At 42.7% G+C, this 23,212-nt stretch overlaps 1 protein-coding gene and 1 long non-coding RNA gene across 5 annotated transcripts in view; one reads left to right on the forward strand and one right to left on the reverse strand.

Moving 5' to 3' along the window:
* TERT (telomerase reverse transcriptase) overlaps positions 1-14,116 on the reverse strand; it is a 103,343-nt gene extending 89,227 nt beyond the window's left edge. Inside the window, exons 1-3 of one of the 4 annotated variants that reach the window (XM_067557408.1) lie at positions 13,723-14,116; positions 10,182-12,162; positions 4,097-4,292 (exon numbers count right to left, since the gene is read on the reverse strand). In XM_067557408.1, coding sequence (XP_067413509.1) covers positions 4,097-4,292; positions 10,182-12,162; positions 13,723-13,962 — 2,417 coding nt within the window. In that variant the 5' untranslated portion in view covers positions 13,963-14,116. Of the gene's footprint in view, positions 1-4,096; positions 4,293-10,181; positions 12,163-13,722 lie in introns of those variants that run through there. The other 3 variants (XM_067557411.1, XM_067557410.1, XM_067557409.1) reach the window with 3 other exon arrangements.
* Positions 14,117-14,245: 129 nt separating this feature from the next.
* LOC137159253 (uncharacterized) lies at positions 14,246-15,950 on the forward strand. Its single transcript, XR_010921603.1, has 2 exons — positions 14,246-14,930; positions 15,483-15,950. It is a non-coding gene; the product is annotated as an uncharacterized lncRNA (long non-coding RNA).
* Positions 15,951-23,212: the final 7,262 nt, after the last annotated feature.

Below are 23,212 nucleotides of genomic sequence, written 5' to 3' on the forward strand. Positions count from 1 at the left end.
AGGTAGGGGTGACCAAAAAGAGGACCTATGATTCCACTCAACCTGAGAGTAGGATGTGGAATATTAGCAGGGTATCTCCATTGCTACTCTTGCTGCCTCAAGGACACAAGTCATAGAATTTAGGGTCCTCATGTCTGCAGTAGCATCCAGGGCCTACTTCAAAGCACTTAAACAGGTTTCAGCCAGTGGATCTGAGCAGTCATTGATCTAGTGGCCCTCACCCAGCTTACTCCCCTGAACACACTCAGCCCAGCTGCAGAGAATGAGATCTGTGGAAAACGCTGGGTGCATGGTCTCACTGCATAGATTCTCTATAATTCTATAACTAAAGCCCCACGCAGATTTGTATCCGCATCTGATCTGCGATCCACAATGATCTGTGGATACATATATCTACGGATATGAAGTGGATATCTGTGGATTTGCAGGTCTCTATCTATAACTCTGCCCTTCTCATGTCATTTTGCTGCATTTTGGATCTTCTGCACTCCTACTGTACCATGGAGAATCAGTACTTCAAAAGTAAGTGCCACAAGTATGAAAATAGGTGCACAACTGAAATAAGTAATAAAATCTGCCATCCCTCTCTATTACTCTGTCCTTGGAATTGAAAATTATTGTAACTGATTTAAAGAAAGCCTGCAGACACTTTGCACAGTGTAACAGTCTACTCCCATATGTTCACCCCTTTCACAAAATTATGAGAAATTTTGTACAAAGTATGCCTTGTGAGGTATCATTTGAAAACTCATGATTTGTTGATCATTACTGTCCTGGTAAAATACTTATAAAGTTATCAGATTCTATTGTATGACATTATTGGGACATGTTCCAACATGCTTGGGAGGGCAGTCACAAACTAGTTCCTCAGAGACAAAAGGCTAGCCAATGCCTCAGTCAAGCATCAATGAGATCAAACAGACCATCAGTTGACTAAGTGACCACTCTTCCGTAGAAGAAAGAGTGTGGGCAAAACCCCCCTACATTTTGACAAAGAAGCAGCTTAAGGTTCCTGTCCACACAGACTTCTGTCTCCTGAACATTAGCTGGAGATTATTTTTGCACAGGAGAAAGGGCTATGAGAGGGTAGAGACCCCAAATCATGTCTCCCTTTCTCTTTACAGCAGCATCAACAATACTTGAAGAAGAAAGGAAGCAGCATTGGACTAGGGGGGAGACTATGTCTGAAGGATTCACCCAGTAACATTTTTGGAACCTATGGTGAAAAAGACCTTTGCTTTGAATTCACTTAGCTTGTTAAATTAGATATTAGCTGCATTTTATCTTTTATTTGTCATTAATTCTGACTTTTATGCCTCAATACCTGTAATCACTTAAATCTATCTATAGTGGTTAATAAATTTATTTTATCTAAACCAGTGTGTTTGGATTGAAGTGTGTGAGGAACTTCATTTGGGATAACAGGATTTGTGCATATCATTTTCTATTAATAAAATGACAGACTTTTATGTGAGCTTGTATTGTCCAGGAGGGTACTGGGCAATAAAACACACACATTTCTGGGGAAAAGTCTAGGAATGGGAGTTAGCCTGTGTTGCCCTACAGTGTAAGTCAAGAGTAACTGGCTATAGCACTCTTGCAATATAGCTGGGAGTGATTTACACGCTAGAGCCTGGATGTGACCAGACCAGGAGTGGTTGTTCTCACAGAGAAGCAGTGTAAAAGGCACTCCAGGTTGGAGAATTGAGAGGATACAGATGTCCATCAGTCCAGATTGGGTAATGTCACACACATACATAAGGATCCACCTGCATGGATCAGATTTGAAGACGAGGCCATAGGGTGCAGAGTCCCATTCAAGTAAATGAGTCTGTGTGCAAGAGTTCACCTACATGGATTACTTTTCAGGATGGCAGTTTATGCCTCTACCGTTTTATTTTTTTGGTAAATAAAATTTCCTGGTCTTAACAACCTTGCTACAGACTTTTTTTAAAACACAAAGTTGAAAACTGTTAGTATTTATTAAGTAAAGTTCAATATTTCATGTTACTTAGTTACTTTAGGCACAAATAATCAAATATAAAATAAATTAATCTTTTATAATGTATTGAATGTAAAAGCCTACGTGTTTGTGCACATTAAGGTTGTTATTTTGAAGCCAAGATACGATAAGCCAATGTTCCATTATTATTATATAATGTGTTGTGCACATTATACTGTGGGGACCTGTATATATAAAACTGGGGACCTGTTGTGATAATTGGGCCTACTAATTTGCCCTAATTATGAACTTAATTGTGAGCAGTGAGCGAAAGTTAATAGAATGTTGCAATCACCTATAACAACAAATATGGATAGGAAAAGGTGCAAAAGAGAAAGACTGAATTAGTCCCAACAAAAAGGCCAGCTGATATAACTCAAGACTCTTAAGATTGTGCCTGGTAAACAAGAAAAGTGTGAAAGTTGACCAAAATTGGTGTGTCAAAAACTAACCCTAACTGGTGTAATAATTAGCAGATGGGCTATTATGCCTATCACTTCCTTTTGGGGCTCTGTTTAAAAACAAGAAAAAAGACTTTGGGTGAGAAATACAGACAGTAGACTGAAGAAGGAGAAGAAGAGAGCTTCACCATCATGGCTGCCGCCCCATCTCAGGGAACCCAGGCCTTCATTATCCTGATCCTGAGAAATATCCTACCAGACCAGGAGAGAGAAAGGGACCCAGATGACACATCCATCTCTACCTGCTCTGGCTCAACCCCAACTACCATCTATGCCGTGAGACTCTCTTCCCTCCTCCCTCCAAACCCCGCCACCCCATGTCCTTTTTCTTCCCCACTTTACTTAAACTCTTTCCTATCCCACTTCTTTTTTCCAATAAGAATCTGGTTTAGCCAGCCAAGACTGCATATTTTGCAATACTGCAGTAAGACTATGATGAGAAACAAGCAGCTAAAAGCAATGTCCTAAACAGCAAGGCTGGTACAAGTTTGCCAGCTCTTGGAGATGCTGATAAGCCCACGTGCTGTACCTGTGTTTTTCCAGCAGTGAGGTTGTAAGTGGGAGTCAACATGAGACAGGAGCTGCATTTTCTATCTTTGCTTGTCTATCTATATTTTGTCTCCCCTTTTGTGTGTGTTTGTCTTGTTTTGTCTTCTTAGGAAACAGGATCAGACTAACAGCAGCAGCAATAGTGACAGCTCTAACCCATCTGAACTAACTTATTTTTTCCCCAAAAAAGAGTTACCTTTGCAGAGACGATCAAACAAAGGGGTTTCCTTCTAAAAACTCTCTTCAGCTGGAAGGTTATGTTAACATATATTCCATATACAATAGGCCTCCTTGGGTTAGGTATTGTACCAACACATGAGGATACAGTAGTTCCCCTTAAGATGTTAACTTGGTTAAGTTGTACATACTGTACACTAATCTATTTAGTTAGTAGCCTGTAAGAAGTAAACTGAAGATACCATATGCACACAACATATTCGAATGAACTTTGCCATTAGATCTTAAATTTTTGCATTTCCTTACTTTAGGGTGCAAAATTGCAACTTTAAATATTGCCTTATCAAATAACTTGAATGTATAAAACTAGTTTTTTAAAAGAAAAACAATATGGACTTATAGAATTACACTGTTTAAAAGCTATAGCATTTCCTATAGCATGACATTATAAAAGGTGAAAAACCTAGCTGTGATACTATGGAATTCCATAACACAGTAATATAGAATTATTATTCTTTTAAACTGTACATTCATTAAAGTGAATTTAGTAGCTTTTAACTTTGTCTTCCCAAACTTACTATGGGGCTTTTTTTTTTTAGTTTTAAAGTTCATTTGTTTGAGTTATCCATGAGAAAGAGACTTCTGTTTTAATATAAACAGATGAAATATTTCTCTCATTCCCACACCCCACTTGGAGAAGACAAAAACGTGTGAAGGAATATAAATCAGTTTCCCCACATCACTTTTGAACTGACAAAGCATGAAAATTTAAATCTCAAAATGAGTTTTAAGAAACTGAGTGAATGAAAATGGGATGGGGCAATAATTAAAGCAGAGTTGTAACCTTAACTACTGCAAAATGTAAGGTTTCCGTATTTCTTAAATGGTAGATTTTTATTATAAATACCTAATTCCAGTGTTTTGTAACTTGCTCCAAATTAGTTTTCGGTAGAAGAAAAGCATGTTCTTCTGGAACATGGTCTCGGTGATGTAGAAAAATGATCTGAGTAGCTGTACAATATAGGTATCCAACAGCCAGTATAGGAACTTGGCCAAAATTTCTTCACGGAAATGGTGTTCCAAAGCAGGAACAAAATGATCACCTACAATAACCAGAATTCAATTATATTCAGAATCTGCTATTCATATTTCTAAAAGCCAACACACACAAACTCTTAGGCTGAGATTGGAAAAGGGAGCTAAAGAAACTGCCAAAAACTTTTATAGTAACTGGTCCCCCAACTAGCCTAAATCCCCATTTTTATTAGGCAGAAATTAAGTTTGGCACATGTTAAGTATAAAGATAAAAAGAATAGTTTGTAGTTACAAAATAGTACATGGAACACCAATGTAAGTGTTGAAATGAACCATCCCTATCAGTGATGGATTTAATGGCCCATTGGAGAAATAAGTATATCTGACTTATTTTCCCCACTCTCTATCCCTTGGCATGCAGAGAAAGCTTTGGAATGCAAAGTGGCAAGATATTGTGAGGAAAAAGATGAAACTGGTCCAAAAGAATTACAAAGTAGAGACATGTGAGTTATTAATCCATGGATTGTTTTATAAGCAAATTATGAAACTTTTGAACCAGATTCTGAAATTAATGGAGGAGCCAGTGGGGTTAACTGAGGAAAAGAGTAACTCTTGTGCTTCCTAGTGAAATTCTATACACATTAATTTCAGAGGTGGATTTTAAGTTGGACATCATAAATAAAAATTGTAATTGCTGTAGTTTGGATTTCAGTTGCAGTTATCCTTGTTTTGTCAAACACTGTACTAAAAATATTCTGATGGCCCAATAAAGTGAGATCACCTCAGATCACTGCCAAATTCAAACTGGAAGGTATCTTTTTTGGTAGTCATGCAATGGAAGCAACATAAATACTGCCAGGATTTATGGTGCTCTGCAGAAATATTTTCAAATTAAACACAAAATCAACATCAAACACAACCTGCTAACAGGATAACTAAAGTAAGTCAAGATGTGAAAAGATTAAGATTCCTATAGAAATGTTAACTCAGCCATATCACACATGGGTGGTAATTTTGATTTCTGTTAAACATATAGCTGAATTTTCAAACAAGATACTCCATGAGAATTACAGTTGAAACTCATTTTCCTCATGAAAGTAACACATTTGGAAGTAATTTTTGTAACAGATAGGTCATTTTCTATATACTGGACAACAGATGTAAATCTCTCACCATTATGGAATCACTCTTTAGAGAGGGTATGGGAGACAGGAAAAAAGATGCTGCTACTCTTGGAAACAAGTGGCTCTGATCCAGCAAAGCATGCTTAAATTTTAAACATATACCTAAAAGCTTTGCCAGATCAGGGCGAAAGAATAAGATCCTACTGGAGTTTCTGAAATACAGTGAGTTAAAAAGAATTAGCTGAACTTTAAGAATTTTGGACACTAAAAATTTGAACACAGATGTTTTGAAAATGCATTTTCTGATGCACTCAGAGCTACCGACCAAAATATGTGTGTTATGGTTGGATGCAGCATGACAAGTATCAAGAGATTTGGTTTTCACCAAGTTGGTGGGAATTGAAAATAAACTTTATATTTGGAGGTTTTTTCCTTCTCATTTCATATCTGATGACAAATAGAAAAAGCTGCTTAGCTTTTAATATTGAATTATAACTAACAAGAAGTACCATGTGACCGAAGAATAACCAACAGATCCTACAAAAGAATTGATTAAATTTTCTATAATTATGTCAAAAGGCCTTATCCCCCCCTTAAGTTCTTCCATAGTATGGGATGCTAAAGAGGTTGAAATCGTAGGTTCCCTCTACATTACACACCACTGGCAGCAACATTTAATGTACATATAACTACACTGCACAGTGAAAAGCTCATCACTACCACCCCACACTGCAGTGTGAAAGGCTCCAGCAGAGGGAGGCAGGACACTACACTACTAAAAATAGCAGTGTAGACAGGGAGGCACCACTGGGGAAGTAGAGAGCCACGTAGGGTATGTACTTGAGTACATACACACACCTTTCAAGCGTGTGTTTACTCACCTAAGCTGTGCCTCACAGTCTACATCACTATTTATACCCGTACTGGAGGGGCTACTCAGGTATGCTGTAAGGTATGCAGTGTGGACACACCCTTAATCTTTAATATATTTATCCTCACCTTTGACAGAGGGGAAACCTTTTTACAGATGGGGAACTGAGGCACAGAAAAACGAAGTAACTTGTTCAAAGTTGCACTGGAAATTTGTGGCAGAACAGGGAGTTGAACTCAGGTCTCATAAGCTAGTACCCTAATCACCGGATCATGTCATTGCCTTCCCACAGAACAGGCTATGGAACCGTAGGGATTCACATGGATCCAGGTCCCAGTTGCCAATGCTTCTATGTTTATGATGGCTCCTAGATCTAAGTGACTGCTGCAGAGGATCTTCTCCTTAAAGAGGAATTCCACCTGTAGCAGTGGGATCCATAGCAAGATAAAAGAATTTGGGCACCCCCACCCACTGCCCTCTTTGCCTACCTTCTGCATAAGTCCCAGCCTCCACAAAGCACCCACCTTTGTGTTGGGGGTGAGAAACATGTTGCTTTGGTGAATGCCAACCCACACCCGATGAGAGACAGACCCATGTGTAAAAGACCCCCTCTGCACACAGCGAGTACGATCTGCTCCAAAGTGAAGTATAAGAATTACACATGCCTCTTATTAATGTCTCACTTTACCTAGTATAATTTCTGAAGTCAAATTATTTAATACAAAAAATTTTGACATGTTTGTCACACGCTGTGAGACACCTGACTGCATTTACAACATTGCTTGAGATTTTTGGAGTTTTTCTTAGTCACTGCTTCTCATTCACATTATTTCATAGACTCTCAGCTTTCATTAAAGTAAATTGCTAGCCCTCATGGTTGTGGAGAAAAGCTTGAAAACATGAAGCAGGTGCACCTTAAAAGCACAGAAACCAGACAGCAAATAAGAAAAACCCAGTCTTTTTTATATAGATATCTTGTAATTTTTAATCCAATACTGTGATTTTTTTGGAGCTGGACTCATAATTTTGGAATGCTTGGGAGTGATAATATTGCATTTATAATGTGAGCTTTTAAATAAATGTACATCAATTATATGCATCAATCCCATCAGTACATCTGCATTCACGTGGAAAAGAATAGCTTTTTCAAAATCAAGTACTATAGTAATGTGAGACATAAGGTCCTGATTCAGGAAAATACATAAGCACATGCATGACTTTGAACAGGTGAGTAACTTCATTAACTTTAGTGTTCAATATATCCATTAACTTCAATACACTATAAGATATAAAAGTACTTAATCAGGATCTCAGATAGGAAAGAAGAGGATAGATTAATATAGGAAAAACAGAAAAATCAATTCTATAAATGAAGTTCAAGGAGTTATTTTTTAAACTGTGCAAGTGTCTGTTAAATACTGAATGTCAAAAAATATTAAATATTGAAACAACCAATGGACTAGTTTCATATCATATCTTTAAGACTCCCTTCTTGATTTTCACTAACCTTATGAAAATATACCCATGGACGAGATTTTTTTCTATGAAATTTCAAGCGCAAAATTAGTTTGGGGATATAGAGGGGTAGATGGGGTTAAAAAAAAAATCAAACTTATAACAGACATGTAGCTGGAGCTCTAACCTACAAAGGAACTAGCATGCCTCCCTAATAATGTGCCTGTTTGAGTTTTACATATACCTATTATTTGTGTTGGGGCTACATTAACATTTCTGTAGGACCCTTAACTTGCTCCTTTCTTTTTTCAAACATGTAAACTTCAGAGCCATGTTAATACAGCTCTTCTATTTAAATTTCCTTTTTAAAGAAAGAGGAAAAGCAAAGGAATTTCCCATGCTTAATAACGTTAGCCTTTAGGTTCTAGTTCGACAATGTCTATACTAGGAAGTATACGCTGGCGTAGTCCCTTAGTATAGACATATTAAGTGATTTTTCAGTTGATAATAAATTTTATATCAAACAATTTTTTCCCTGGTTTAACAGAGGGTGCATTCCTTAATGAGGATCTGTATACCATCTTTGAAATGTAAAAGTTCATCCAGTTACTAATTATCTGCTCTGGGGAAAAAAGCACGACCAGTCAGCAACAAAGGCCTGTACCACTTTGGGTCATATATGTTTCTAAATTGTGTGTTGCCATACAAGACTGGACCATCTAGTTTGATATCCTGTCTCTAATGTTGGCTGGTACCTGATGCTTCAGAGAAAGGAGCAAGAAATGGTCATGGAATAACATCCATCCCCACAAAGGAATTTTCCCCCAAACCAACATCCACCTCCAGAACTGCTTAGTATAAGGCCTATATCCTGCAGGATAAGGGTCTCTCTCTCTGAAGTTTTTCTGATAGTTCTAATATTATCAATAAGCCCAATACTTTTTAAAAATCCTGCTGAACTCTTGAAGTCATTTATATCTTTTGACAGCAAATTCCACAAGTTAATTCTGAATTTTGTAGAAGGGTATTTTCTTTTGCCAGTTTTAAATGTGTAGCCTTTCAGTTTAATTGGATGTTCTCTCAATGTATGAATAAGTGTTCCCAGCTGCCCTTCTCTATACCATATGTTACTTTATATAACTATCATGTCCCCTCCCTAAACAGTGATTTTTTCCCCCCTCTGTGGACACCTTCTACATATTTTGTTTTGAGTTAAGATGACCGAAATTGAGCAGAGTATTCAATGTAAGAGTCATGCCATCAAATAAACATTATTTCAGATTCTAATAAATCAAAACATGGTGAAAAAATGTAAGAACTCACCTTCAGGCGCACACAAAAAATGTGAGTTTAAATAGTGAAAGTTTCAAGCACATAGAAACCATTGGAAGCCCAGTGCAATTTGAGTTGATTGACCACAGTTTTGGGGCCTAGCATAGTTTAAGTTGCTTGCCTGACCATTCTGGCCTCAGCAGCCTGACATCTTCTGGTTGGCAGAGACAGATAAGAATCCCGAGTAACTTTGCAGATGTCTCAGTCTCTGCATATCACATCACATAATAAGATGAAATACATAACATGTATACTTGTAGCTGCATATAGATAATGGTAATGGGAATAACAAGTTATCCTTGAATGTCTTGGGATACATTTTTTCACTGCCAAGGGGCTTTTTTTTTTTTTTTTTTTAAATCGCTCCTCCTATTACCAAATGTTGTTTAACAATCCCAATTATTTTAATAAAAATAAAATGTAATTAAAAATAAGAACCCAATATAAATAATAAAATATATAATAGCTGATAAATAAATAATTAAATAAAAATTAAATATAAAAAAGCATAAAAAGTCATTACTCAAACATAGGGGCACACTCCATCAACGCCGTGTTCTGCAGGAGGTGCTGCCAGTCAAACCAGAAAGACACTTACTCCCTGGCGGGGCCAATTAAAAAAGCCGTTCCTGTATACAGCTTTCTGAGTGACTGCTTAGAGCTCCTGGTTTAGTAAGTATAATATACTGTAGTTAGTTAAATACAAAGCCTAAAATTAGTATATCTATAAAAAACCTTGCACATTAAACCTTATTGCTCTGCAAATCAGGTGTACCATGTCCCACTGGTATCCACACTGATCAACAGAAACAGGGTGTTATAAGGAAACTATTAACTCAGTGGTTCCCAACCTAATTTTCTCTCTCTGTGTTATGTGGGTTGCATCCACACTATATACTACCTGTATGGCCCTGAGGATGACACATTGGCCACAGCTATGTGCTGACTGGGCCACAAGCAACCTGCAGGCCACATGTTGAGAACCACTGGTCTAGCTATTAACTACAGCAATCACTATCTGGGGCTCACTAGTCTAGTGGCTATTTGGTGTAATAATCAACCACACTAGCCTTTCAACTCTCAACATTCAGATCAAGTCCTCACTTGGGTTAAATCTGAACATTGATCAGCTGCCTCCACTGTATACTGCCTTATTTTAATATTACAATTAGTACCTTTGAGAACACGAAGCCATGTACAGTCATTCACTCTCATCTTCCACATCAATTCCTGCAAAGAAAACCTGGCAAATTTTCCCAAGGAGATGAACTTTTTCACATTTTTAAAAAAGCGGCATTTGTTATGGCTAGAACCCCACAGCTCTGCTGGTACCACCAGTTCTAAACATTCCCGCACAAAAAGATACACCTGCCAGTGGCTGTTGTGCTGTCTGAGAAGCTCCTTCAAGCCAGGATCACAGAAGTCTTTAGCATTTTGCCTTTCATCTTTTGTTTGCCTCAAAACAAATTTCTCAGGGCTGCTTAAGATACTTAAATCCATTGAAGTTCTTTTTGGAAGCAAACACGAACCATTTGGAACATCAGTGCAACCACCTTCTCTGCTATTGCTTGGCAAACATACATGAGGCTCTTTCCTAACTTGACCTTCTGCTTCCTTATCAATCTGTGCTCTGTCACTTGTACCTGAATGACATATTGTGTCAGTTTTGCTTGAATTTATCTCAGAAATCCAAACTGGACAATTCTTTTTTAAAAGTATCAAATAGGGACACTTTGCATGATTAGTTAACAATGTTTTAAATACATCTCTCATCTGCCAGTAGCGTTTGGGCAATTTCTTCTTTCTCCAGTTGTAACTTGGTGGGTTTTGATTGCATTTTTGCTCCAAAATTTTGCTATTTAAGAATATCATTTCTACAAGCCGTTGTCCCCCTGCTTGGCAGCCCTTTAAGCGATTCAATAAAAATGATTTAGGAAAACGTTCTTGGAAGCTCCTGGAAGAATACAAGAGACATTTCCTCCCAATGTACACTCTAGAATATGAGATTTTATTGGATAGCTTCTTTACTATATCAGTTGGGGGGCACGTAAGCCTTCTGTATTTTAAAAATATATCTTCTGGTTTTTTCATTTGTACAGAACCCACCTGAAATTTACAGATATCTCCCTCTCCACTGAAATTTATTTTAGTCTCAATGCTAGATTTATAAAGTTTATTACACTGAACACACAGCCTTAATGAATTCTCATCATCTGCCACAGACTTTTCTGTGCTATCTTGAGCTTCCTGCGTTAAAGAAGGTCCATCAGGAGTCTCTACTCCACCCTCATTTTCTTGAGTAAAGTTATTTACAGAAAATGATTCTATACATCCCAGAGATTCTGTATCATAAACAATGTCTAGAGAAGACTTATTTTTATCTATATTAGTACCAAGGCTCCAAGCATCCTTATCTAGTTCTTCTTCCCTTAGGTTTATCTTCATCCTTTTAGCTGTAATTTCAAAATGATCCCTATCAAGCTTCCTTTTGGAAGGTGCAGCTGTAGCAACTGGAGATAGGTTAGGTCCTTTCTGATTTTCAAGGTGTCCAGTGACCATTATGACCTGTTTGTTTGTTTTAGAATTTTGCCCAACAGCTCCCTTAGCTGTGGCAGAATGTTCATAATTAGACACAGAGCCTTGTGTTTTATTATTCCTTTGACTTTTTGTGCTAAAGATATTAATTTCTGGCCTTCGTTTCCATTTCCACCTGTTTGTCTTTGATAGGGTTTTCTTATGAAACTGAAATTTGTTTTGCATGTAGTCAAACAAAATATTATGTCTACTTTTTGAATACCTTTGTTTAACAAACACTGGGGAAGGTGCTGCATTACTTGAAGTAAGCTCATATACAGGCTGCCCACAGATTTGATAACAGCAACTAGGTGGCACTAGCATAAAGACAGCACAGTGTTCTAGTAAATACATCATAACATCATCCCCTATCCTGCTCAGTAACGTTTCCCATAGGTCACTGATGCGAAGAGTTTCTGTTGCAGTATTAGGTAGATAGCTGCATATATTTGAAGTAGCCATAACCTGCAAACAGGAACTGTTTTCATCCAATAATGCATACCCAAATGCAAGGACATTCTTCTTCTTTTTTTCACAAAGTCTTTGAATGACTCTTACGACTACTTCATTCTCACTAGATAACTGAAGAGAGAGAAAAGAACAGTTAATTTTACATGTCAGAATCTCTTATAAACAAGAGATACACCCTTTTATTAAAAGGTGAATGCAAGTACATGCAAAATCCCAGACTCCAGTTTTAGATTAAGACTTTTCAAAACTAGATTAAGGATTGTGTCACATTGCGTCATGTTTGAAAACTCTTACTTCAGGCCTTGACATATTGAAAACTACAACTCTGAATTTAGGCAAGCCATTTAACCTCTCCCTCTCAATTCCCTTTATGTAAAACTGGCAAAATTCTCTCTCTCCCCCACTTATTGTCTATCCTGCCTATTTAGACTGTGAAACCTTCAAATCAGAAACTCTCTTACTACTTGTCTGCACAGCACCTAACACAACAGGGCCCCCAGTCTTCAGGAGCTACTGTAAAATTAACAACGGTAAAATGTCAGCTCATGATTTTGCAAACTGGTCAATAAGTGTATTGCCAGAGTCCCATTTCAATAATTTTACAATAATTTTATACAGTAGCTGAGAGAGAAATTCAGTGTTTTGTTTTTGTTAAATAAACAACAAAAATATAACAGAATTGTTTCCCTTTATATTTTCCTAAAATGTGCAAATATTATTCAGATCTGATTACACAATCCACTATTTATTTTTAATTTTTAGATGTTAGCGTACCAGGAAAGCACAAAGACCTACAAATGTAATCTTTATTTTAACTTTGACTCTGATCTAGATCCATCCTAGGGACCAAGAAACTTGCTCTCATCCATCACTATCAGGGAAAAGAAATACCACACTGCTTTCTCCTGACAGAAGAACCTCAGACACAGCCCCTACCCTCAGGACATAGAGATTAACTTTATACTTGGAATTAGGTAATCATCAAAGTGGCTGCTGTCTTTAAAAAAGATTACATGATCTAACTCACATATAAATCAAGAGTAGGAGACAGGAGAGAAGAAAAGAAGAACAGAGGAGGAAACAGCAGCGGCACTGGATGGCCTGCCTTTTCCCACCATTACATGTGGAGGGCCCAGGGGCAGGGTCGACAGCAGATCCACGAGCCAATTGAAAACAACAAAGAGCTCTCATAATTTGATTTCCCTTTGGTTTTTCTGCAGTGAGCGATAATGAGCTGGGGTGGGAAACGAGAAGTTAGCATTTGCAGCAACCCCTTATTTGGGGCAAAGGCTTCTTCAGATTCTTGCAGTGCAAGGCCCACAGCAACGCTGACTGCCGCACCAGCAGCACCAACACCCCCCTTCAGTGCAGCGTGACGAGAAGAAAGCCAGGCAAGGCAAGCAGAGAGGGGAGGCTCTTCCTTCCAGACGGGGCGCCTCTGGCGTTTGCTAGAGTACACGCAGCGAGAAGAACTGACCAGAGCGTGAGCGCAGCCTCTGCTACTGTTCAAAAGCTGATTCATTCCAAAGCTTGCAGTCGAGACGGCAAGAAGCCAGAAGCTGGACGGTCTGTTTGGCCCAGCAGCAAGCTTGCAGGGCACGCTATAGTTGCCCACCCCCACAGAGCGGGGCCCCAGCCTCCCTCCAGCGCGTGCCCGCCCGGCCGCAGTACCTGTTGGAAGGAGACGGGCCGAGGGATGGCTCTGGCTCCCCGGGGGACACACACCACGCACTGCGACACGAACGTCCGATACACCTCAGCGTCTGCCCTCTGCAGCAGCAACTCAGCTTCGCCGGGCCCGCACGCAGCCGCCTCCCGGAGCCTCTGCACAAACTGTTCAAGCCCCAGCACCTCGGCATAGCAGCCTTGCAACACGGCCAGCACGGCACCAAAGGGCCCAGAGCTCGTCATGATTCTGGAGCCCGGCAGAGCCGCGCCCCGTCCTTGCTGGGACCGACTCACCTTTCCCAGCAGCAGCAGCGGCACTGATGCCTGGCCCGGGGCCGCGTGTGCTACATGCACACGTGCGCCAACAGCAGCTACACACGCTCGGCGACTCTTTCGTTCGCAACAGGAAAACGAGTCAACGACGAGTCCTCCTATTGGCTCCCTCCCTGCAGCCCGTGCTCGCTTCCTGCCCAGACCCGGAGTCACCCAGGCAGCATCACCACGTTCGGCTTCGGATGCGGATGGGACTGAGCGCGGCTGCCGCCCTTACCTGATCGGGTTTCAGTGAGGCGCAGCGCCCCCTTCCCGCGCGATCCGGACTCGGAGCGCGCATCGCAGGCGGGGCAGTGGCGGGAGCAGGAGCAGGAGCGGACTAGTGAGAGAGGAGGGGAAGAGCGAGGGTAGCAGTGCGCTGAGTGAGCAGGGGGCGTGCGGTACCAAGGGGAGCGAGTTAGCGGCCTGGGGGCTGCTGCTGTTTCTGCGGGCTGTGATTGAACCGCTTCCCTTCCACGCGATATTTGTCTCTTAGTAACTCAGGATTCCTTCCCCGCGAGCTCTCCCGTCCCTGTGAGCTGAGAGCGGCTGCGTTTAATCCAGGAGGTTGTGCCAGAGATTCGATTGGCACGTTCTGTTTCGCTGTAGGGCACAGTGGTTAATTAGGAAAGGTATGAAGGCTGGTCTGTGCTTAGGACGGGGAGACAGACAGACAGACAGACAGTAATCCAAGTTCTGGATCTGGTCTTCTCCAGAGGTCTCCTTAGAAAAGTCACTTAGGCCCTGTGTGCACTGCCAAGTTTGGTTGACAAAATTCCGTTGGTGTACAGCCACCAACGTTTCTACATGGACTGGGGCGTGCATACTTGGGTGCTGGCAATGGTGCTGCGTGTACTCAACATGAGTGACTGTGTCAACATAGCCACGGCGCACCACAGGTAAGCATCCCCGGGTGCCTATGCTGCTGTCCCTTCAGTGCCTTGTGGAGTGTTTTCACAGTGCTTTATGGGATACCAGCCAACAACCCTTCCCTATCTTAAATACATATTTGAGCGTCATTAATTATTATTAAGGGATCAACCACGGTTGATAGATGCTGTGCTTAGGGGATGAGCCTGAGGGTCCTTAGTAGCGTAGCCCTGGGGAAAGGGGCCTGCAGAGAGTCATTGATTGATGGTTGGTGCTGGGTCCTGGGCTTGCACCTGCCACCATGACAGGGAGTGACACTGCCCTCCACCTTAAGAGTGAGGCTGCAGGTATCCCCTTCAGCATCTCCCAGGCACCCCCGTGACGCCGGGTGGAATATGAATGACCAGTCATAATATTAGATATCAATATTGCAAAATTACAATAATTTGTACGTGTCAGGTACCAATGGAAAGGTTATAGTTCACTAAGATTGTATGTATCAGTGTTGTATTGAGTTCTAAATATGTATAATATATCTGTATCCAAACACTTGTGCTGTGTTTCTGTGTGACGCACTCCAGACAGGATGGCAGCAGCACTAAGCCTATTTAATGGCCCATCGAGGGAACTCAGAGGTAGTGAGAGAACCCAGGGCTACACCTTATGAATCATCGGCATATAAGAACATGCCCAGGGACAGGGGAGTCTAAGGCTTTTCCATGGCATGGGCTGCGTGGCTGTGTTTGGGGCAAGCCACAGGACAAAGGGACATAAAAGAGAGCTGCACTAGCCCAATATGGTCTTCATTCCTGCTTCCTACCTCTGGATCAACTCATCTGCAACCGAAGCTGTGAAAGAAAGGACTGAGATCCATCCAGGTACTGGATGTACACCAGAGGGATTGTACAAGCCTGCAAACTCCACAGTTCTACTTAGAACCTGCTATATATCAACTTTAAAGTAATTTATGTGTATCTGATTGCTCTGACCATTTAACATTTCTCATTTGTTTTTCCTTTTATAATAAACCTTTAGTTTTAGTTAAAAGATTGGGTGGCAGTGCGATATTTTGGATAAGATCCAAACATGTTGATTTAGTATATGGCTGACTGTTTGGGGATCAGGAGAACATTTTTGGTAAAAGGAATAAAGTTTTATTAACTTATCTCTTTACTGGATCCAATGACTGATTGGTAGTCAGAAACTGAAATGCAATAAGGGGGCTGCGTAATTTTTTTGTTTTAGCTTCTTGATTCTTGGGGAATCTAACTGCAGTGTTAGCTACCAGTTAGGGAGAATCTGCTCTCCTTTTTTCAGCACCTTGATATTTTCAGGTGGGCTACCTTAAGCATGAGCATGGGCAAGTCACACCTCCTCCAGCATCCCCCAGGTACTCCCTCCCAGTATACACACACACACACACACCCCTCCAACACCACCCAAATATCCCCTCACTACTCACACTTCTCTGTTACCCCCAAATAACCCCTTCCAATACATACACATCCTTCCTGTACCCCCCAAATACCTCTCCCAGTACCTACACACTCCTCCAGCATCCCCCAACTGTGCCCCTCCTCCTTGGCTGTGTCCTTTTTTGGGGAACCTGAGGTATGGTAACCCTAATTATAACCAGGAGTGTGATGAGGAAGATGCAGAGGTGTTCAAGCACAATAACTGGATGCTGATGGACACAGTGGAAAAAAACCCCACCAGGGTGGTGCTGACATTCACAGAGCAGCTCCACATGGCAAATTGCCACTTCTAGGCCCAAGAAACAAGCACTGATTGGTGGGATAGTATCATAATGCAGTTTTGGGTGGACGAGCAGTGGCTGCAGAACATGCTAAAGGCCACATTCCAGAATGTGTGTGCAGAGCTCACGCCAAAGTTTGAGCACAGGGACACCACAATGAAAGTTGCATTGATAGTGAAGAATTCTGGTGATCATACTCTAGACCAGGGGTGGCCAACCATTCAGAGACGAAGAGCAGCGAAGAGCCACATTTATCTTACCCAGCTTGTCAATTTCACTTTTGGTCTCTTACCCTCTGCAGAAAAATTAGCTCTGATTTGTCAATTTCGGGGGCAGCTTGTCAATTTCACTTCTCAGTCTGCCGCCAGCTGCAGTTGTATCAGCAAAGAGCCCCATGGGCTCCGAGCCGCAGGTGGCCAGCCCTGCTCTGGACACTTGCAATGCTGCAGTGCTATCAGTCAATGGACAATTAATCTGGGGTTGGACAATCCACAGTGAGATCTGTTGTAATCCAAGATGTAAGGTACTTAAGCATCCATCTCCTGCTACACAGGACTCTGATTTTCAGTAATGCACTGAACGGATTTACAGCAACGGGGTTTCCAAACTGCAATGTGGTGAGAGAGTACGTATATATCTCTATTCTTATATGTTGTTGTGTCAATCGCAGGATATTAGAGAGAAAAGGTGGGTGAGGTAATATCTGTTATTAGATCAACTTCTGTTGGTGAGAGAGAGGCGCTTTCAAGTGTACATGGCTCCTGGCATGCAGAATTTGTGTCCCCCACAGATTTCTTTGCTTTCACCCAGAAAAATGACTTTCTGATGGGGAATCAAAGGGAAGCTGCAAGAGCGGTTTCGGGCTCCTGGAGCAGCGAGCGGAGAGGTTAATCACCATGGGGACACCGGGGCTGGTGGCTCTAACCCTGCACCAGGCTCAGCTGCTAGTTCCAGTTGGACTGAGGAGGATGGGCTTCCTCTTCCCCTTCAAGGAGGAGCCAGACCTGGGCCCCAGAAACCTCCCTCTACCACAGGAAGCTCTGCACCTCCCCCCCCCCTTGCCCTAATTGCTCCTTAGCTGCAGGGGGATGGGTCACTATGTGAGGAACTGCTCCCCCATCCACCCAACCTCCATGCAGCTGGACCCCACCCCCCACCAAGCCAAACTGCCTGCATCCACACCCCCTAAGCCCCTCCTTCCTGCATCTGGACCCCTGCACTGAGACCATCCCCCACTGATCCCCTCACACTCAAACCCATACCCCAACAAGCTCCACCCCCCCACACCCAGACCATCTTGATGAGCCCTCTGCACCCAGACTCCCACCCCACCAAATCCCATTGCCTCAGCACCTCCCCCTTGCTGAGCCCCCCACACCCAGACCCCCCCTTGCTGAGCCCCAACCACCTTCACCTAAATCCCCCTGAAGAGCCCCTTCTCCCTGCAGCTGGAACCCCCATGCATCTTGATCCCCCCAGACGCCCCCACTAGCCACCCGCACCAAGATTGCCCCACCCAGAACCTTCTCACCCTACTAAGCCCTTTCTATCCTTAGATACTGCCAGACTGCCCTTGCCTACCCCACACCTGGATCAGGGGCCAGAGCTGGGCATGTGTGCATGCCATTGTCCCTCTCACTTGCTAGTTTGGTGCACTTGGCATGGAAGGACAGGCCCAGCCCCTGTGCTGTGTCAGGATGGGGTGCAGCCTCACCTCTAAGTCTATGTCCAAGGGAGGTGGCTGAAGGGTGATCTCCCACATCTGTGAAGCCAGTGGCCTGTCTTCTCCAGTTCCATTCTGGAGCCTCCACATTTACTTATTGTTAAATGAAATATCATAGAAGATTAGGGTTGGAAGGGACCTCAGAAGGTCATGTGGTCCAAACTCCTACTCAAAGTGGGATCAACCCTAACAATCATCCCAGCCAGGGCTTTCTCAAGCCAGGCATTAAAACCTCTAAGGATGGAGATTCTACTACCTTCATAGGTAACCCTAGGTATTCATTGGTAATGATGCCATAGCTTTGTATAAAGCTGTTAATATTATAGCCCGCCATGAGAAAGTGGCAGTAAGGGCACACTGTTGACTCATATGCAGCTTCTTGTCCACTGTAACCCCCAGGTCCTTGTCTGTAAACTGCTGCCTAGCTAGTCAGTCCCTAGTCTGTAGCAGAGCATGCGATTCTTCTGTCCTAAGGGCAGGACTCTGCACTTGTCCTTGTTGAACCTCATCAAATTTCTTTTGGCCCAATCTTCTAATTTGTCTAAGTCACTCTGTAGCCTTTCCCTGCCCTCCAGCGTTTTACCACTCCTGCCAGTTTAGCGTCATCTGTAAACTTGCTGAAGGTGCAATCCACCCCATCCTCCAGATCATTAATGAAGATGTTGAACAAATCCAGCCCCAGCACCGACCCCTGGGGCACTCCGCTTGTTACTGGTGGCTAGACAGACATCAAGTTGTTGATCACTTGTTGTTGATAAGAATACTGTGAGAGACCATATCAAAAGCCTTGCCGAAGTCAACGTATATCATGTCCACCGCTTTCCCCACATCCACAGAGCCAGTCATCTCATCATAGAAGGCAATCAGGACTTTAGCAAAGCTTTTGATACTGTCTCTCACAGTATTCTTATCAGCAAGTTAAAGAAGTATGGATTGGATGAATGGACTATAAAATGGATAGAGAACTGGCTAGATCATAGGGCTCATCGAGTAGTGATCAATGGCTCCATGTCTAGCTGGCAACCGGTCACAAGCGGAGTTCCCCAGGGGTCGGTCCTGGGGCCGGTTTTGTTCAACATCTTTCTTAATGATTGGAGGATGGGGTAGATTGCACCCTCAGCAAGTTTGTGGCTGACACTAAGCTGGGGGGAGTGGTAGATACCCTGGAAGGTAGGGATAGGATACAGAGTGACCTAAACAAACTGGAGGATTGGGCCAAAAGAAATCTAATGAGGTTCAACAAAGAAAAGTGCAGAGTCCTCCACTTAGGAAGGAAGAATCCCATGCACAGCTACAGACTGGGGACTGACGAGCTAGGCAGCAGCTCTGCAGAAAAGGACCTGGGGGTAACAGTGGATAAAAAGCTGGATATGAGTCAGCAGTGTGCGCTGGTTGTCAAGAAGGCTAATAGCATATTGGCCTTTAGGAGGGGCATTGCCAGCAGGTCACGGGAAGTGATTATTCCCCTCTATTCGGCATTGGTGAGGCCGCATTTAGAATATTGTGTCCAGTTTTGGGCCCCCACTACAAAAAGGAGGTAGACAAGTTGGAGAGAGTCCAGCGGAGGGCAACAAAAATGATTAGGGGGCTGGAGCACAGGACTTATGAGGAGAGGCTGAGGGAACTGGGCTTGTTTAGTCTGCAGAAGAGAAGAATGAGGGGGGATTTGATAGCGGCCTTTAACTACCTGAAAGGGGGTTCCAGGGAGGATGGGGCTAGGCTTTTCTCGGTGGCGGCAGATGACAGAACAAGGAGCAACGGTCTCAAGTTGCAGGGCGGGAGGTCTAGGTTGGACATTAGGAAAAAGTTTTTCACTAGGAGGGTGGTGAAGCACTGGAATGGGTTACCTAGGGAGGTGGTGGAATCTCCGTCTTTAGAGGTTTTTAAGCTGAGGCTTGACAAAGCCCTGGCTGGGATGATATAGCTGAGGTTAGTCCTGCTTTGAGCAGTGGGTTGGACTAGATGACCTCCTGAGGTTCCTTCCAACTCTAATCTTCTATGATTCTATGGTCAGACATGACTTGCCCTTGGTGAATTCATGCTAACTGTTCCTGATCACTTTCCTCTCTTCCACATGCCTCAAAATGGATTCCTGGAGGACCTGCTCTATGATTTTTCTGGGGACTGAGGTGAGGCTGGCTGGTCTTTAGTTCCCCGGCTCCTCCTCCTTCCTTTTTTTGTAGATAGGCACTATATTTGCCTTTTTCCAATCACCCGGGACCAGTCGCCACAACTTTTCAAAGATTATGGCCAATGGCTCTGCAATCACATCAGCCATCTCCCTCAACACCTTCAGATACATTGCCTCCAGCCTCCTGGACTTGTGCATGTCCAGCCTTTCTAAATAATCCCAAACCTGTTATTTCAGCACTGAGGGCTGCTCACTTCCTCCCCATTCTGTGCTGCCCACTGCAGCAGTCTGGGAGCTGACCTTGTCTGGGACACAGAGGCAAAAAAAGCACTGAATACTTCAGTTTTTTGCCACATCATCTGTCACTAGGTTCCTCCTGCATTTTGTAAGGGGCCCACACTTTCCCTAACCACCTTCTTGTTGCAAACATACCTGTAGAAACCTTTCTTGTTACCCTTCACATCCCTCGCTAGTTGAAACTCCAATTGTTCTTTGGCCTTCTTGATTTCATTCCTCAATACTCGAGCAGTATTTTTATACTCCTCCCTAGTCATCTGACCAAGCTTCCACTTCTTGTAAGCTTCCTTTTTGTGTTTAAGCTCACCACAGACTTCTTTGTTAAGCCAAGCTGGTCACCTGCCATATTTGCTATTCTTTCTGCACACCAGGATAGTTTGTTCCTGCGCCCTCAAGAAGGTTTCTTTAAAATACAGCCAGCTCCTTTCCCTCTCATATTAGCCTCCCAGGGGATCCTGCCAATCAGTTCCTTGAGGGAGTCAAAGGCTGTTTTTGTGAAGTCCAGGTTCAGTATCCTACTGTTCTCCATTCTTCCTTTTGTCAGAAGACAATAGCAGTTTGTCTTTGGACCAGGGAGTTGAGAAATCAGCTTCATCTGAGACAGCTTTGGGTATGAACAAAAACCCAGCAATTTTTGCTATAGTGCAAGATGCTGACTCTTTACAAGCACAAGAGAGGCTGTCCACGGTAATGTCCCTAATAGGGAAAGCAGCAGCTAGTTCTTTTATGCAGGTATACAGAACATACAGAGAATCCCAGGTGGGTAAGAACAAGCTTTCTGGAGAGCCCTTCAGGCAGTTTGTGGTGCCCAAAAAGTATTGTGCAGAACTATTAAATTTCATGCATGACTGCTCATTTGGTGACCACTTGGGGGTGAGTGGTGAGCCTCAGCAGAATGGGGTTTTAAGTCCTATCAGATGGAGGATCAAATTTTATGTCCTGGATGTTTAGTGAACTATGGAAGAAGTGTGGGGTAAAACAGTTAAAGTCTGCCCATTACCATCCAGAGACAAACAGTCTAGTGGAAAGGTTCAATGGGACTCCTAAGTCCATGCTATAAATATATATTTGGATAGAAAAATGGAAGATTGGGATGTCTTATTGCCCCAAGAGTCCACAAGGTTCACCCCCTTTGACCTCCTTTGTAGAAGAAAGGTCAGAAGCCACCTAGATCTCATTAAGGACTCCTGGGAGGAGGGTCCTGAACCAGAGGGGGAACCCATAACTCAGTATGTAACCAGATTTAGAGAGGATTTAAAATCCATCATGGATTTGGTGAAGCAACATCTTTTAAAGAGCCAGGAAGACAGCTACAGCAGAAATACCTGTGACAGATCATTTGATGTGGGAGACTTGATATTGATGTTATTCTCAGTAAAGATCTAAAATTCTTAGAAAGCGTCTCTTGAGATTGTGGAGGGGGTTAATTACTATTACTAGTTTGTAGGTTAGCAACAAGAGGAAAATGTTATTTTGCTAATTTTTGCCTCTTTATAAGGTATAAAAATGTATAAAAATAGTTCTGCTCCTTAGTTTTTCAATTTGATTTTTGTTGGGGTGTTTGTTTTTGTTTTTTTAATTTTTCTGGTTACTAAACTTTATGCTGAGACATCAGAACCATCAGAGCTACTATTCTGGTTTTTCTGGATGCTTCTTTGGGGATCTAGTAGTTAGGAAGAGACTCCTCTTTTGGTTTCCCAGGAAAAAAGAATCTTCTTGTATCTGTGTGAAATTTAAATTAAGTTTAATGGCATAGCATCTCTGGTCTTCTACTGCTACCACTTCTCCAGTCATCCACCAAAACTTCTGGGAAAAACAGGGTCAAAGACATTATAGGTGGGGCGGGGTGCACTGCCTATGACTGAGGTTGCTCATCACTTCCCATTACAAATCCCAGCTTCTATCTTCGAGTGATTGCTCATATCCATTCCAGTATAGGTGTGTGCGCGCCCCATGCACAGATTCCCGGAACTTTTTTCCCTTAGCTAGCTCCGTAGGGTCAGCTCCGGCGCCCCCTGGAGTACCGCGCTCATGCCATGGTACATAGGGCGCTGCTGACCCTGCGGCCCCTCAGTTCCTTCTTTCCGCCTGTGATAGTCAACCGGAACATCTGCCTCTTGCATTCAAACGCAAGTAGCATCCCTTAGTGTTAGCTTTTATTGTTAGAATTTTTTTTGTTTTTGAATAGATAGTTAGCGAATAGTTAAGATAGTTAGTGCCCTTAGGGGCTAGAGCGGAGCCATGCCTGGCTCCACAGGCTTTAAAGCCTGCACTCAGTGTGCAAAAGCCTTTCCTGTGAGTGACCCTCACGACCGTTGCCTCCGATGCCTCGGGGAGCAACACAGGAAAGAGAAATGTAAAATTTGTAGGTCCTTCAAACTGAGGACCCAAAAGGAGAGGGACG

This window comes from Emydura macquarii, unplaced genomic scaffold, assembly GCF_026122565.2.
Source record: "Emydura macquarii macquarii isolate MOO-44397 ecotype Brisbane River unplaced genomic scaffold, CSIRO-AGI_Emac_v2 contig_1827, whole genome shotgun sequence".
Lineage (NCBI taxonomy): Eukaryota > Metazoa > Chordata > Testudines > Chelidae > Emydura > Emydura macquarii.